This window comes from Schistocerca cancellata, chromosome 2 (genome assembly GCF_023864275.1).
Source record: "Schistocerca cancellata isolate TAMUIC-IGC-003103 chromosome 2, iqSchCanc2.1, whole genome shotgun sequence".
NCBI lineage: Eukaryota > Metazoa > Arthropoda > Insecta > Orthoptera > Acrididae > Schistocerca > Schistocerca cancellata.
Genome location: NC_064627.1, coordinates 665,681,606 through 665,694,550, shown reverse-complemented (window position 1 = coordinate 665,694,550; position 12,945 = coordinate 665,681,606). Strand labels below are relative to the sequence as shown.

The 12,945-nt window shown below is 41.1% G+C and overlaps 1 protein-coding gene across 1 annotated transcript in view; it reads right to left on the bottom strand.

Annotated features, from left to right (window-relative positions):
• LOC126162371 (DNA topoisomerase 3-alpha) overlaps nt 1–12,945 on the bottom strand; it is a 208,888-nt gene that overhangs the window by 145,178 nt on the left and 50,765 nt on the right. Inside the window, exons 6-7 of the mRNA XM_049918826.1 lie at nt 10,736–10,911; nt 4,052–4,232 (exon numbers count right to left, since the gene is read on the bottom strand). Of these exons, the coding sequence (XP_049774783.1) occupies nt 4,052–4,232; nt 10,736–10,911 (357 nt within the window). The remainder of the gene's footprint in view (nt 1–4,051; nt 4,233–10,735; nt 10,912–12,945) is intronic.

Genomic DNA, 12,945 nt, shown 5'->3' with positions numbered 1-12,945 from the left:
TGTGGAATCCAGGCCTGGGGTCATGTCATGTGAAGAGGTAAGAGCCTGCAAGAATTTCCATTCAGTGAGGGGTTCATTATAGGGTTTAGTGTGGTGCGGGTTGAAACAGAGGGGCCTGTTCAACTCGGCGTTTCTACCAGAGAAAGGCAGAGAGATAGGAAGAGGATGCCGATGCTGCCGCAAAGTGTGTCGCGAGATGTTCTGCAAGGACCAATGGATCAGTGCACAAAGCACCTTGGAGGTTAAAAGCCTGGATAGTTGACTGCCACTGGTGGCACAGAAGGCTAAGGAGTTTGGACCAAACCTGCGATGAAGAGGCATACGTCCCCAAAAAGGAAACATAGCACTCCCAGCATTTCTTTTTACTCTGCTTAATAAGGTAACGAGCCTTAACACAGAGATGCTTAAAAGCGAGGAGGTTGGTCTGTAAAGGGTGTCGTTTAAACTGCTGCAGCGCCCGTCAGCAGTCCTGGATAGTGACTGCTACGTCCTTGGTCCACCGCGGTACTGATCGACAATGAGAGGGACCTGCATATAGGGGGTACAGCAGTGCCAGCAGCATGAAGAATAGTTGCAGAGATGCCCTGCATGACCACATCAATGTAATTCGAGAGGAGGTGTCGCAGTGCACAGCAGACATATATAAAGGGCAATTGGGCCTCCGGAATGCCCAATGTGAGAGCCTGTCTGCCTGCCAGCAGCAGGGGAATGATAGAATCACAGGGAATTGGTCACTGTCATAAAGATCATCATGGGGTGACCAATGTAGGGAAGCCACCACAGCAGAGGAGGAAATTGTGGGATTGATAGCAGCAAAGCTGCCATGAGTGGCACTGAAGTGGATAGGGGAACCGTCATTGAGGAGACAAAAATCAAAATTTGTAATAAGTTGGTCAGTTAGGAGACCCCTACCCATTGAAGTGGCACTCCCCACAGGGGGTGGTGGGCATTGAAGTCCCCAAAGAGGAGAAATGGGGGCAAGAGTAACTGTATTAAGGTAGACAGTTCAATATAAGGAAGTGGCCTAACTGGAGGGAGGTAGACATTGCAAACTGTGATTGCTGGAATCATTTGCATTCTAACCACTATTACTTCCAAGTTGGTACGAAGGGGTATCCATTCACTAATGACCCCTCCAGGTGCTACCCCAGGGCCAATATGTTTCTCACAGAATGCCCAACAACCACGAAACCTTAGAGAGTGGCCATCATGGAAGTGCGTTTCTTGAAGAGCAAGACAGAATGCAGAATAGGAGAAAAAAAGGTGCTGTATTTCATTTAGGTGATGATAGTATCTGTTGCAATTCCATTGGATTATCATGTAGCGAGGGTCCAGGTTAGGCATAAAGAAGCTGAGAGGGGGTCAAGTCACTCAGACGGTGGTCGTCACTAACAAGGATGGGATGACATCAATAAATAATATGTCAGACTCAGGTTGCAAGGGAGGAGACGGTACCTCCGGGGGCACCGGGTGGGCCTTGTCCTGGGACTTATGTTCCTTCTTCTTCTTCTTCTTCTTCTTCTCTTTTGGAGGTGCAGGAGAGCAGGGCACAGAGGGAGTACAGGCATCTGCAAGATCCAGAACTGAAAGAGAGTGAGTGACGTTGGGGTACACAGATCATGTGTCTCATGACCAAGTTGTGGTAGTAGGCTTTCGGCCTGAGAGACATTGGAGAAAGGTGTCCCATGAGGGAGCCCCATCACTGGCAGGTGCTGAAGAGTGGGGAGCACTTCTTTGGCAAGGTAGGGGGAGCAGTTCCCAGAGGGGAGGTTGTGGTGGGAACTGCAGCGGTGAGGGAGGGGAGGGGGGATGGGGCTGGGGTATGGAGGAGGTAGGAGGGGGAAAGGATGTAGCACAGACAAAAGTTGAAGAAAGTGACACTGGTTGGAGTCTCACATGTTTTTGGCGAATCTCAGCATAAGACAGTTGATCCAGGGACTTGTATTTTTGGATCTTCTTTGTTCACTTGTAAGCTGGGCAATCTGGTGAGCGAGGGGAGTGGCTGTCGTAACAATTGACACACACAGCTGGTGGAACACAGGGGTTTCCCCTCATGGAGTGGGTGTCCACAGTCACCACACAGAGGGTCTGCCATATAGTGGGAAGACATATGCCCAAAACGCAAGCACCGATAGCACCTCATTGGTGGTGGGACATACGGCTTCATGTCACATCTGTAGCACATAACCTTGACCTTACCTGTGAGAGTATCCCCTCGAAAGCCACAATAAATGGTGTGGTTGTCTTTGCAACCCTTTTGCACATGTCGAACAAAATGAATGCCGTGTCACTCCATGTCAGGCCGGAGTTCCTCATCAGTTTGCAGGATGCGGTCCACGTGAAAAATCACTTCTTGGACCATATTCAGAGATGGGTGAGGGGTAATAGACACTGGGACATTGCCAAGATGCTCACAAGCATGAAGGGCTGCAGACTGGGCAGCAGAAGCAGCTTTGATCAACAGGGAGTTTGACGATATCTTACAGAGAGACTACACTTTCAGCAAACTTGTCCTCGATATTCTCCACAAAAAACAATGGCTTTGTGGCAGTGAATGTGTCTTCGTCTATCCTAGTACAGATGAGGTAGCAGAGAAAGTGTTTCATCCCAAGATGGAGAGCCTGGCCATCTCCCAGGGTGTAGCCTGGAAAGGGGACGCTGCTCGGTCATACAAACCAGCATTCAATGATCCTTCACCATTCAAAGAAACAGCAATTTGAGAACAGCCAGATTTTTGCAGTTTGATATGCTTCATGCATCAAGCATCCGCTCTGATACCACCCACTCAGACCAGGGGCTCTCCCCATGTGTGCCACCCAGCCACAGCAAAGGGCCACCTGGCACAGTGGCCATTGCTAGGAGTTCCTATGCTCCAGGTAGACAAGCAACCAATCCATGACATACATGGGGAGGGAACAGCTCAGGCACATACATGGGGCGGGCACAGCTCATGTATCAGCAGTGTGATCCCTGCATTGTCAGAGGGCTCGCCAGATGGGTATATAACAGCACCATCACACAGACTGGCTACATGTGCTGGTGACCAAGTAGAGTGGAGGAGTGGAGGGGGGCTACAGTGGGGAAGGAAGGGGGGAGAGGAATCCACATCGTAGACACTAGGGAGGGAGTTCTTCCCAAAATGACTCACAATATAAAAGAAAATTTAGAAGTGGAGGTCAAACCTCAAGAAGGGACCTAAACACCAAAGAGGATGAAAGAGAATTGGCAGGATGAGCAAAATTGCAAGTAATACAGGGAAAAAGACGGATAGACAGTTCAATATAAATCAGAACCCCAAGAGAAGGACAGCAAAGGGTAATGAGGGATGTGTAAGGATAGGGAGGGATGGCCAGGGTGAAGGAAATGCAGTCACAGAAGGAAGAATGGGTGCAATAGCTCAGGGCCCTGTGTGCGCTATGCACGAACTAAAAAAAGAACCGTGAGCCCCCTGGGGGGCTGGTTGCCATTGTATAACTATGTTACCTGAGGCACATAAATCATATGAAGATATCAATTCATAAAGCTACTCTACTAATTTCAGACTTAAAATGCTGCTCCTTTAGGTTTCTAAATGTGAGAGCTGAGATTCCTTTGGTGTAAATAATGTTCAAATAATTTACACGTGACATCACTTGTCAACAGTGTCACCCAGCTGTAGTTGTGAGAGTTACTTGAGGTTTTTAAATGTTTACCAACAATACCATCTACTAGTTACAAACAGTACAAAAGGAAAGTGGTTTTCATATGAATAAAGCATTTTGTATATTTATTTATGAACTGGAAATGCAGACAAGAAAACTAATTAGAAGCACGTTATAAGTAGAAGATATGAAAGGCAGAAAAATGAAAATAGATAAGGGAAATTATTTCCCTGGCACCTGCTCTAAAGTAAAATAAAAGGTACATCATTTGAGAATGTCCACACTTCATGAAAGAACATAAGACAAACAGCAATTGCATGAGTGAGGTGTTGCTAAAAACTATGCCATAGTTGGTGTAAGCACTAACTTGGAGAAGACAATGGAGATTAAATATCAGAAAAAGGCATTACCTCCCCAGCGAGCGTCTTCAGTCTGTTGTTCAACTATACTTCGTAAATTCATCTCACGTGGAAAAATGTTTGTTTCAGTTCGAGGATAGCTAATGAAACCTTGGGTATACAGTTTCTCAGCAATTTTCATAGTATCACGTGCATTGAGTTTCAGTTTGCGAGATGCAAGCTTCTCAAGTTCCTAGGACAGGACAAACACAAATAACAAACATTACAAGTTCTTAAAACAAAAGAACAGCTGAATACAAATATATTCTATTTTAATTTGTTTCATTCAGGACATTGTACCCCCCGACTCCAAAATAAATATGTCATTTCAATTCATCTCATTAGAAATTATAAATATTACACATGTATTACACATAAAACTATTAGACATCAAACAGGTGAGTTGACTGTGTCACATGTCACTCTTCAAAGCTATTCCTATTTCAAAATTATTATAAGAAGGCAATCAGAAAGTTTCCATTTGAGGGTGTTGCTTCAGCATATGTGTACTGTAGTGCAACTCTCATACATGTACAAACACACTGACAGGTAGCCAAGGGATTAGTGTGGCATTCATATCTTTCCGATGTGCATGTGGTAAATACGGAAATGTGAACTGTGGCGACCTTATTATCAAATGTGTTCAAACAGGACCAAAGTGCTGTTATTCTTTTCTTGGCTGCCAAAGGACAAACACTGGTAGACATCCATCAGAGAATATAGAATATGTATGGGACAGCATGTTGGTCAAAAACCACCATGGTGGAAAGATGCAGCAAGTTCCATGCTGCTCGAAAATCGACACAAGACATTGGTTGATCTGGCTGGCCATCCTTACTCAAGTGGGGAGACACTCGAGCACCCACCCTATAGTCCTGAGCTCTCCCCATGTGATTATCATGCTTTCGTCCCTTAAAAAAGGCCATGAAGGGTCAACGATTCCTGTTGCACAAGAATGTGTAGCAGGCAGTTATGGAACATGCAGCAGGACACGGTGTTTTACCATACAGGTATCTTCAACCTGGTATGTCAGCAGGACAATTACCTCAATGCTTATGGCAATTTTTCCTGATTAGCATACCAACTCTGTATTGTATGGCCTTCAAACAAAAACTTTTTGATTGTCTCTTATATTATTGTTGTTGTCATTAATATTATACTAGTTTCAGTAGGAGCTAGTTTATCATTAAAACTAACAGTGATTCATAAGAGAATGTCATTAGATGTTACAAGAATCATACTTTGTATTTAATGCAGTGACTGTAAAGTACACCATGTGTCAGATGGTTGAAGGAGTGTGGGGTGTTAAGCAACCTGCTTGTTATCCAAAAATACTTCTTCTAAAACTGCAAATGTGTTTGTTACATTCCAAGACGTATCACTGAAATCTGGCTCAAAAATTCTTTATTTATTTTGAAAATCTGTATTTCACTTTAATTACTGCCCTCCTTTGCACCAAAACCATGCCTCATACTTAACTGAATTTCTCTTTGTTCCACAACAATTCTCTCTCATTTCACCTCAAGGTGTAATTTACTTCCAATAAACTATATATTCATCCACAAACTGTACATTAAGAACCTGACGAGACTCATTCCCAGTGAGTGCGAGATCACGTGTCTTGTGTTATGCATTCTGAGGTATGTTTCATACCTACGACACACACTGTCAATGTGACCCTATGCTCTCTGTTATAAAGATAAGGCTCCACCCATGCACAAAGGATACCACTGACAACACAAAATATCAGTTCACCAAGTAGAATTTTGAGGTCCACAAAATCCAAGGATTTTGCAAGGCCGTTAAATACACCAAATGGGTAATTTTACTTGTTCAGCTCTGCAAGGACTTCATTTATGATGTATGTATTGCATCTCTGTAAAAAAATCCTTTACGAAAGCTGAGATGAGAGGCAGTTACAAGGTTCTGTCCAGATAAATGAGTCAGTCTGCATTCCATCATAGGCGTCCTACTGAAAAACTTTTGGAAAGACTGGAAGGAGTAACATGAGTGAGACACCTTGCTCACCTCCAGTTTTATAGAATAGTGTTGCTACAGGATATTTTAGACTGCCAGAAAATGTATCTGAGTGACTGATTACAAAGATAACTTAAGAGTAGTTTTATCAAGTCAGTATAAGATTACCAAGACAGCTTAAGGGCAGTCCTACCACGTCATAACAAGATTTTAATACTATGTTACATACAAACATCAGCATTTCCAGTGAAATTATTTGTTTTTAGTGGATTGATGAATGTTATAATCCTATTACAGGTTATGTTATTGAAACAAATCTCTATTTGTGGTGCATACAAATGATTTGAATGGCAGAGCTCTTTTGTGCCACTTGGTTTCATATGGATACTATTTACGTTTGTTTCTTGTTTAGTATTGTTCCAAACTGTTTTGTCTTATTCTTAGAGTGTTTTATTGTCTGCTCAGCTTTTATAATACATAATGAGGATTTTACAGTAATGGTTGTGATGGAATTTGAATTCTTGATTACAGCTTGTTCTCAGAATTAGATCTCTTCCTTGCACAATATACTTTAATCTTAGAGTCCTTGCCCATGTTCAATTTTAAGCACTGCTGGAATATGGTTAACAAAAAGTTAAATATCCATCTACACTACCTGTTTATAAAACTCGTCCCACTGTTTGTAGTGTAACATGGATTATTCATGAGTATAACCTATGTTCCACTTTGGATATTCACACTGGCAAAAGATGGCCATTCATCTTATAAACATTTTATGTAGTGTATACAATCCACTGTGTGCACACCAATCTGTGATTTGTGCTGATAGTATGTACCTGTGATGTAACATAGTATGTGCAAAGGCACTTGCTAGATGTGGGAGTTTATGCCTTGATGACGCCCCTTGAAGTTGTCATGAACACACATACACACACTGGAGATAACACAGCATGTTCTTTCCATAATTTATCTCTAAAACCGGTGATCAAGTCACTGTTTATGATTCTATAATACAATATTTTTATTTTATGATCTACATCTACTTCTACATGGATATTCCACAAATCCCACTTAAGTTCCTGGCAGAGGATTCATCGAACCACCTTCACAATAATTCTCTATTATTCTAAACTCAAACAGTATGTGGAAAAAGTGAATACCTATACATTTCTGTGTGATCTCTGATTTCTATTATTTTATTATGATGGTCGTTTCTCCCAATGAAGGTTGGCGCCAACAAAATATTTTCACATTTGGAAGAGAAATTTGGTGACTGAAATTTCATGACAAGATTCCGCCGCAGCGAAAAATGCCATTGTTTTAATTATATACACCCCAAATCTGGTATCATGTCAGTAATATTACCTCCCTCACTTTGCGATAATACCAAATTTGCTGCTCTTCTTTGAACTTTCTCAATGTACTTCGTTAATTCTATCTGAAAAGGATTCCAGACCACATAGCAGTACTTTAGAAGAGGACAGACAAGTGTCAGTATATCAGTAGCTGGTCAGTATATCTTATTTTTAACATCTGGCCATCGTAGTCAGATAAACTATTGACTGTTGGTTTTACATCTAAATCACGGAGAGTAGTTAGGTCTAAAAACAATTTGTCAACAGCTGTTGCACTTCACACTTTGATTCTCGTAGGTAATTTTACAGTGGCAAATAACCCAAGCTGTACAACAGCACTAAGTTTTCTCGGCAAGTACCAAAGAAATAAGATAACTAATGGCTCTGAAACATGAATTGTTGGACTGTCCAGGCGGTTCATTAAATTTGGTACCCTCTGACATTCCATCTACTTGGCTACACCAAAACCCACACATCACTTAAGTTTTCTCCCATCTCTGATTTTTCCACATATCCACTAATCCTAACTAACAGAAGTACCAGTTGAGGAGAACATGGTTGGAGAAAAAGGAGTGGAAAAGATTAATGGGCAACAGATCACCAGCTGAATCATCTTGTTACACTTCATGGATTAACTCAAATATTTAGTCTCTCAAAATCTTTATTAGTTGAATACTGACAGTTTTTTGCAATAGCCAATTATGCTCCCAATCATTCCAGCACATTATATTTTGATACAAACTAGATTGTGATGGGCACTGTACATTACAAAAAAATGGCTCTGAGCACTATGGGACTCAACTGCTGTGGTCATAAGTCCCCTAGAACTTATAACTACTTAAACCTAACTAACCTAAGGACAGCACACAACACCCAGCCATCACGAGGCAGAGAAAATCCCTGACCCCGCCGGGAATCGAACCCGGGAACCTGGGCATGGGAAGCGAGAACGCTACCGCACGACCGCGAGATGCGGGCTGTACATTACAGGCTTGTCTTATGGATGTTAGATATTTTTTGCCCTCCTGATTTGATGCAGGCTGCATAAATGATAGAAGGAATTATCATTATTATTAGCAAAATTTCTGTATACTGAGATGACATCCAAAGCAGCAGCTCTGTGGAATTCAAAATTACTAAAATATAAGTGCTAAAACCACTCAAAGTTTCTCATGTAACATAAAAAGGAAACAGAAATATTCAATAATGCATAGTCACTTGTTATAAGAAATGTTGTAGCTATTATAAAACATGGATGAAACTGGTCAACAAGGGCTATAAAATAAATATCGTGATTGGTTAGAAAACGTAACAAATAATTTTTAACCTTAGAATCGGAGGGAAATAGTTTTGAAGGTCCATTTACCACTATAGAAGTGTTATTATGCAGAGGTGGTAATGGTGGAAAAGTGACCCACTGTGCTACAAGAAAACACCACTCCACAGGGGAATTAAATGTTGCTGCTTAGTGGCAACAACGGAATCATCATTATACTACACCACAAAACCTGGAGGAAATTTATGGTTTACCTTTCCATCATGGAATGACTCAGTACAAATTTACAAGAACATTGTCCAGATGATGGTGATGGTGAAGGTCATGATAAGTAAGTACCGTATTTACTCGAATCTAGGCCGCACTCGAATCTAAGCTGCACCTGAAAAATGAGACTCGAAATCAAGGAAAAAAAATTTTCCCGAATCTAAGCTGCACCTGAAATTTGAGACTCGAAATTCAAGGGAGCAAAAAGTTTTAGGCCGCAGCTCCAAATCGAAACAAAGTTGGTCCATTGTAATGAGACACAATTTAGGTCGAATGAATGATGATACAGCTACAGTAGTTTGGTTCGAGTCGTAAGCTTAGCAGTTAAGCTTTACCAGGTAGCCATTGCTAAGTGTCAGGCACTCCGTCCGTATTTATACGGGTACCCTTCCTTTTTCACATGCTTCGTCTGGTTTGAATCGATTGCTTATTTTTCTTTGATCTGATAAGTGCTGTTCTCTTTGTTATAGGTGTTTACGTCACTCTAAGCTGAAAATGCATTATTGTACTGTGTCGTGCATTGTTTGTCACATTCTGATAATGTGTGTTTACGACCTGTCGCCGCTCACGGCATCGCTTGCTTTTGTGCGCGCTACCGCCGCTTACGATAAAAAAAAAAGAGAGGCATTGTCTCATTAGCGAAACAATGGCAAGAGACTGCTATTTGTTGTTACTTACACTGCTGCTTTCTTTGATAATGATCAACAAGAACCAAATAATAGACTGCGTATGATATAAGATGTTCTGAACGAGAGTTTAGCTAAAATTTTTCGCCGTTTGAAAATCTTTGCAGACACCTCTTTTGTACAGTACATTCTGTACAGAAATGAGTCATCTTAGATTTAAAAATCTAGTCAATTGCCGTGCTTCATTTCTGACTGTACCACTATTAGGAATAAGAATACTACGAATATAAACATGACATGATATGTATATTCTTCCGTGTTTGCTGTTGTCTCACACTAGTTTCGTAGTTTATTAGGCAGATAGGATTTTGATGAGATAGCAGCAAACATGAAAGAATACATGGCAAAATGTTTATATTCATATTATTCTTATGGTGAAGAGAATACTGCATGTGATTCACAATTCATAAAAGTTCCTATTAGCAACCATCTCTTCTCACAGATACGAAAAAATTCAGAACGTAGAGTTGACCATATTGACAAACATCCCAAACAGTCTTGCCAGTTGGATTTTCATAGTACATTGAAATGCTGCTACATTTGAAGATGAACAATACGGAATTTGTATTTACTTCGTTGGATAATGTATGAAAATGCAGTGGTCGAAACTCGAGGCGGAGAAAATTTTTAAAATTTATTTACTGACTCAGAGGTTTTGGCGCCAGTATTTATCTTTGTGCCTGCAAAGCATGCCTGTGTAGCGATGGCAGAATATATTCGATGGCAGAAGTTAGTTGTGGTGGCACCTACCAACATTTTTCAGAACTTCCGCTTACTTTGCACTCAATTCTAAGCCGCAGGCGGTTTTTTGAATTACAAAAACCGGAAAAAAAGTGCGGCTTAGATTCGAGTAAATATGGTATAACAGTCATTAAACTTCTGACCCATCAGAAACATTTTTAGAAAGATGTTGATACCCTGCAGAAAATAATGTACATTTTGGACATAACCAGTTCTGTATATCAATCTTTATCCATGTAAACAACACTAAATACTACTAATCGTGTTGTTTCTGATGGACAATTTTATAAATGAAGTTTACTTTTCAATGAACTGATCTTCAAAATACAATGCTCCGATGCTCATTACTGAACACCCTCAAGTGTTTAATAATCGGTAGTAATTATTTCCTCACCACTGTGTCAAGGGGCAATGGCCTCCATTTGTTCTTTGGTTTACTCTGGACACTTTCAACGGTTGCTGTAGGGTTTTCCATGCACACTTCATACAGCACGTGGCATGCGAGCTGGTCAAAAAGACGCACTCGTTTCCATGTGAACACCACTGTCAGTTCTTCTATTGTGTGAGATACTGAAACATAGAAATGTTACTCTATAAATAAAATTAAAACCAGCAGTAGAGTACAGAAAAATCTGGGAAAAGATTTGCTATATAAAGGACTAACTCAACAATATCTTTAAGATTACATTACATTCAGGTTTCGTTCCACAGACCCAAAAGTGAGAAGATTCTCATCGGTGTGGAACATGTCAGAAATACATAGAACATTAAACAATGGAAAATCCAGGATGGAATGTAACAATGCCAGAGAAGGAAAGTTGCTATTCACCATATAGTGGAGATACTATGTCACGATAGGCACAATAAAAAGATTCACACAATTAAAGCTTTCGGCCATTAAGGCCTTTGTCAGCAGTACACACACATACACACACACACTCACATAAACACAACTTGCACACACATCTGCAGTCTCAGAGAGCTGAGACCACACTGCGAACAGCAGCACCAATGCATGAGGGAAGCGGCGACTGGGTGGGGGTAAGGAGGAGGCTGGGGCAAGGAGGGGAGGGATAATATGGTGGGAGTGGCGGACAGTCAAGTGTTGCAGTTTAGACGGAGGGCAGGAGAGAAGGTGCGGAGGGGGGAGGGGGGGGGGTAAGTAGTGGAAAGGAGAGAAATAAACGAAATTAAAAGACTGGGTGTGGCGGTGAAATAACAGCTGTGTAGTGCTCACTGTCCTCACCCATCCAGATCCCTCCCTGTTCCCATCCCAGCACCACACAGCCGTCATTTCACCGCAACACCCAGTCTTTGAATTTCTTTTATTTCTCTCCTTTCCGCTACTTACCCCCTCCCCCTTCCACATCTTCTCTCCTGCCCTCTGTCTAAACCGCAACACTTGACTGTCTGCCACTCCTACCATATTATCCCCCCCCCCCCAAGCCTTCTCCTTACCCCCACCCAGTCACCACTCCCATCATGCACTGGTGCTGCTGTTCACAGTGTGGTCTCAGCTCTCTGAGATTGCAGATGTGTGTGCAAGTTGTGTTTATGTGAGTGTGTGTGTGTACGTGTGTCTACTGCTGACAAAGGTCTTAATGGCCAAAAGCTTTAATTGTGTGAATCTTTTTATTGTGCCTATCGCGGCTCAGCATCTCCGATACATAGAACATTTTAATATAATACTCAGTTCCCTGATCATCTGTCAGGAGATCACCAAAACATGAGAATATGTTACAGTAAACTGGAACTGCTAATATTTACAGAATTAACACATCGTCAGAATGAAACATGGAATTATCATGCACAAAATGCCTAGTCTCGACTGTCGTAACCAAGTGCTGTCGAATCTGAAGTCTCACAGACATTTTTACTTAAGCTGGTCCAATAGCCCCCATTAAAATATTCATCTACAGAGTAGAAAGAATTGCCCACCAAAAAGTCTTTCAAACTCTGCTCAAGCTGTGCTTCTCCTGAAACCAAGTTTTTAATTGTTGCTGGCAATCTACTGAAAACATGTGTTCCTGAATATTGGACCCATTTTTGGACCAACATACATGAATTAGGTCTTTATGTGGATTGTTCTTACTTTTAGTATTGATAGTATGTATTGAGCTATTGGGTGGAAATAGAGACATACTATTTGCAACAGATTTAATTAAGGAATAAATATACTGAGAAGCAGTTGTTAGAATACCTAGTTCCTTGAACTGGTTTCTACAGGATGTTCTTGAATTTATACTACACATGATTCTTATTACACATTTCTGCACTCTAAAAACTTTTCCTTGGTTTGATGAGTTACCTCAAAATATGATCCCAAATGACATAATAGAATGAAAGTAAGCAAAGTATTCAAGTCTTTTTCGTATATTTATATCTGCTACATCTGACATTTCCATTGCATATACAGACTTGTTTAAGCACTTCAGCAATTCCTTCGTATGGCCTCCCCAACTGAATTTATTATCGAGCTGTATTCCCAGAAATTTAACACTGTCAGCCTCTTCTACCTGCATGTCTTCATATGTTATACACCTGCTGGGAAGAAATCTCTTACAGGTTCTGGACTGCATATAGTGGGCCTTTTCAAAGTTTAAG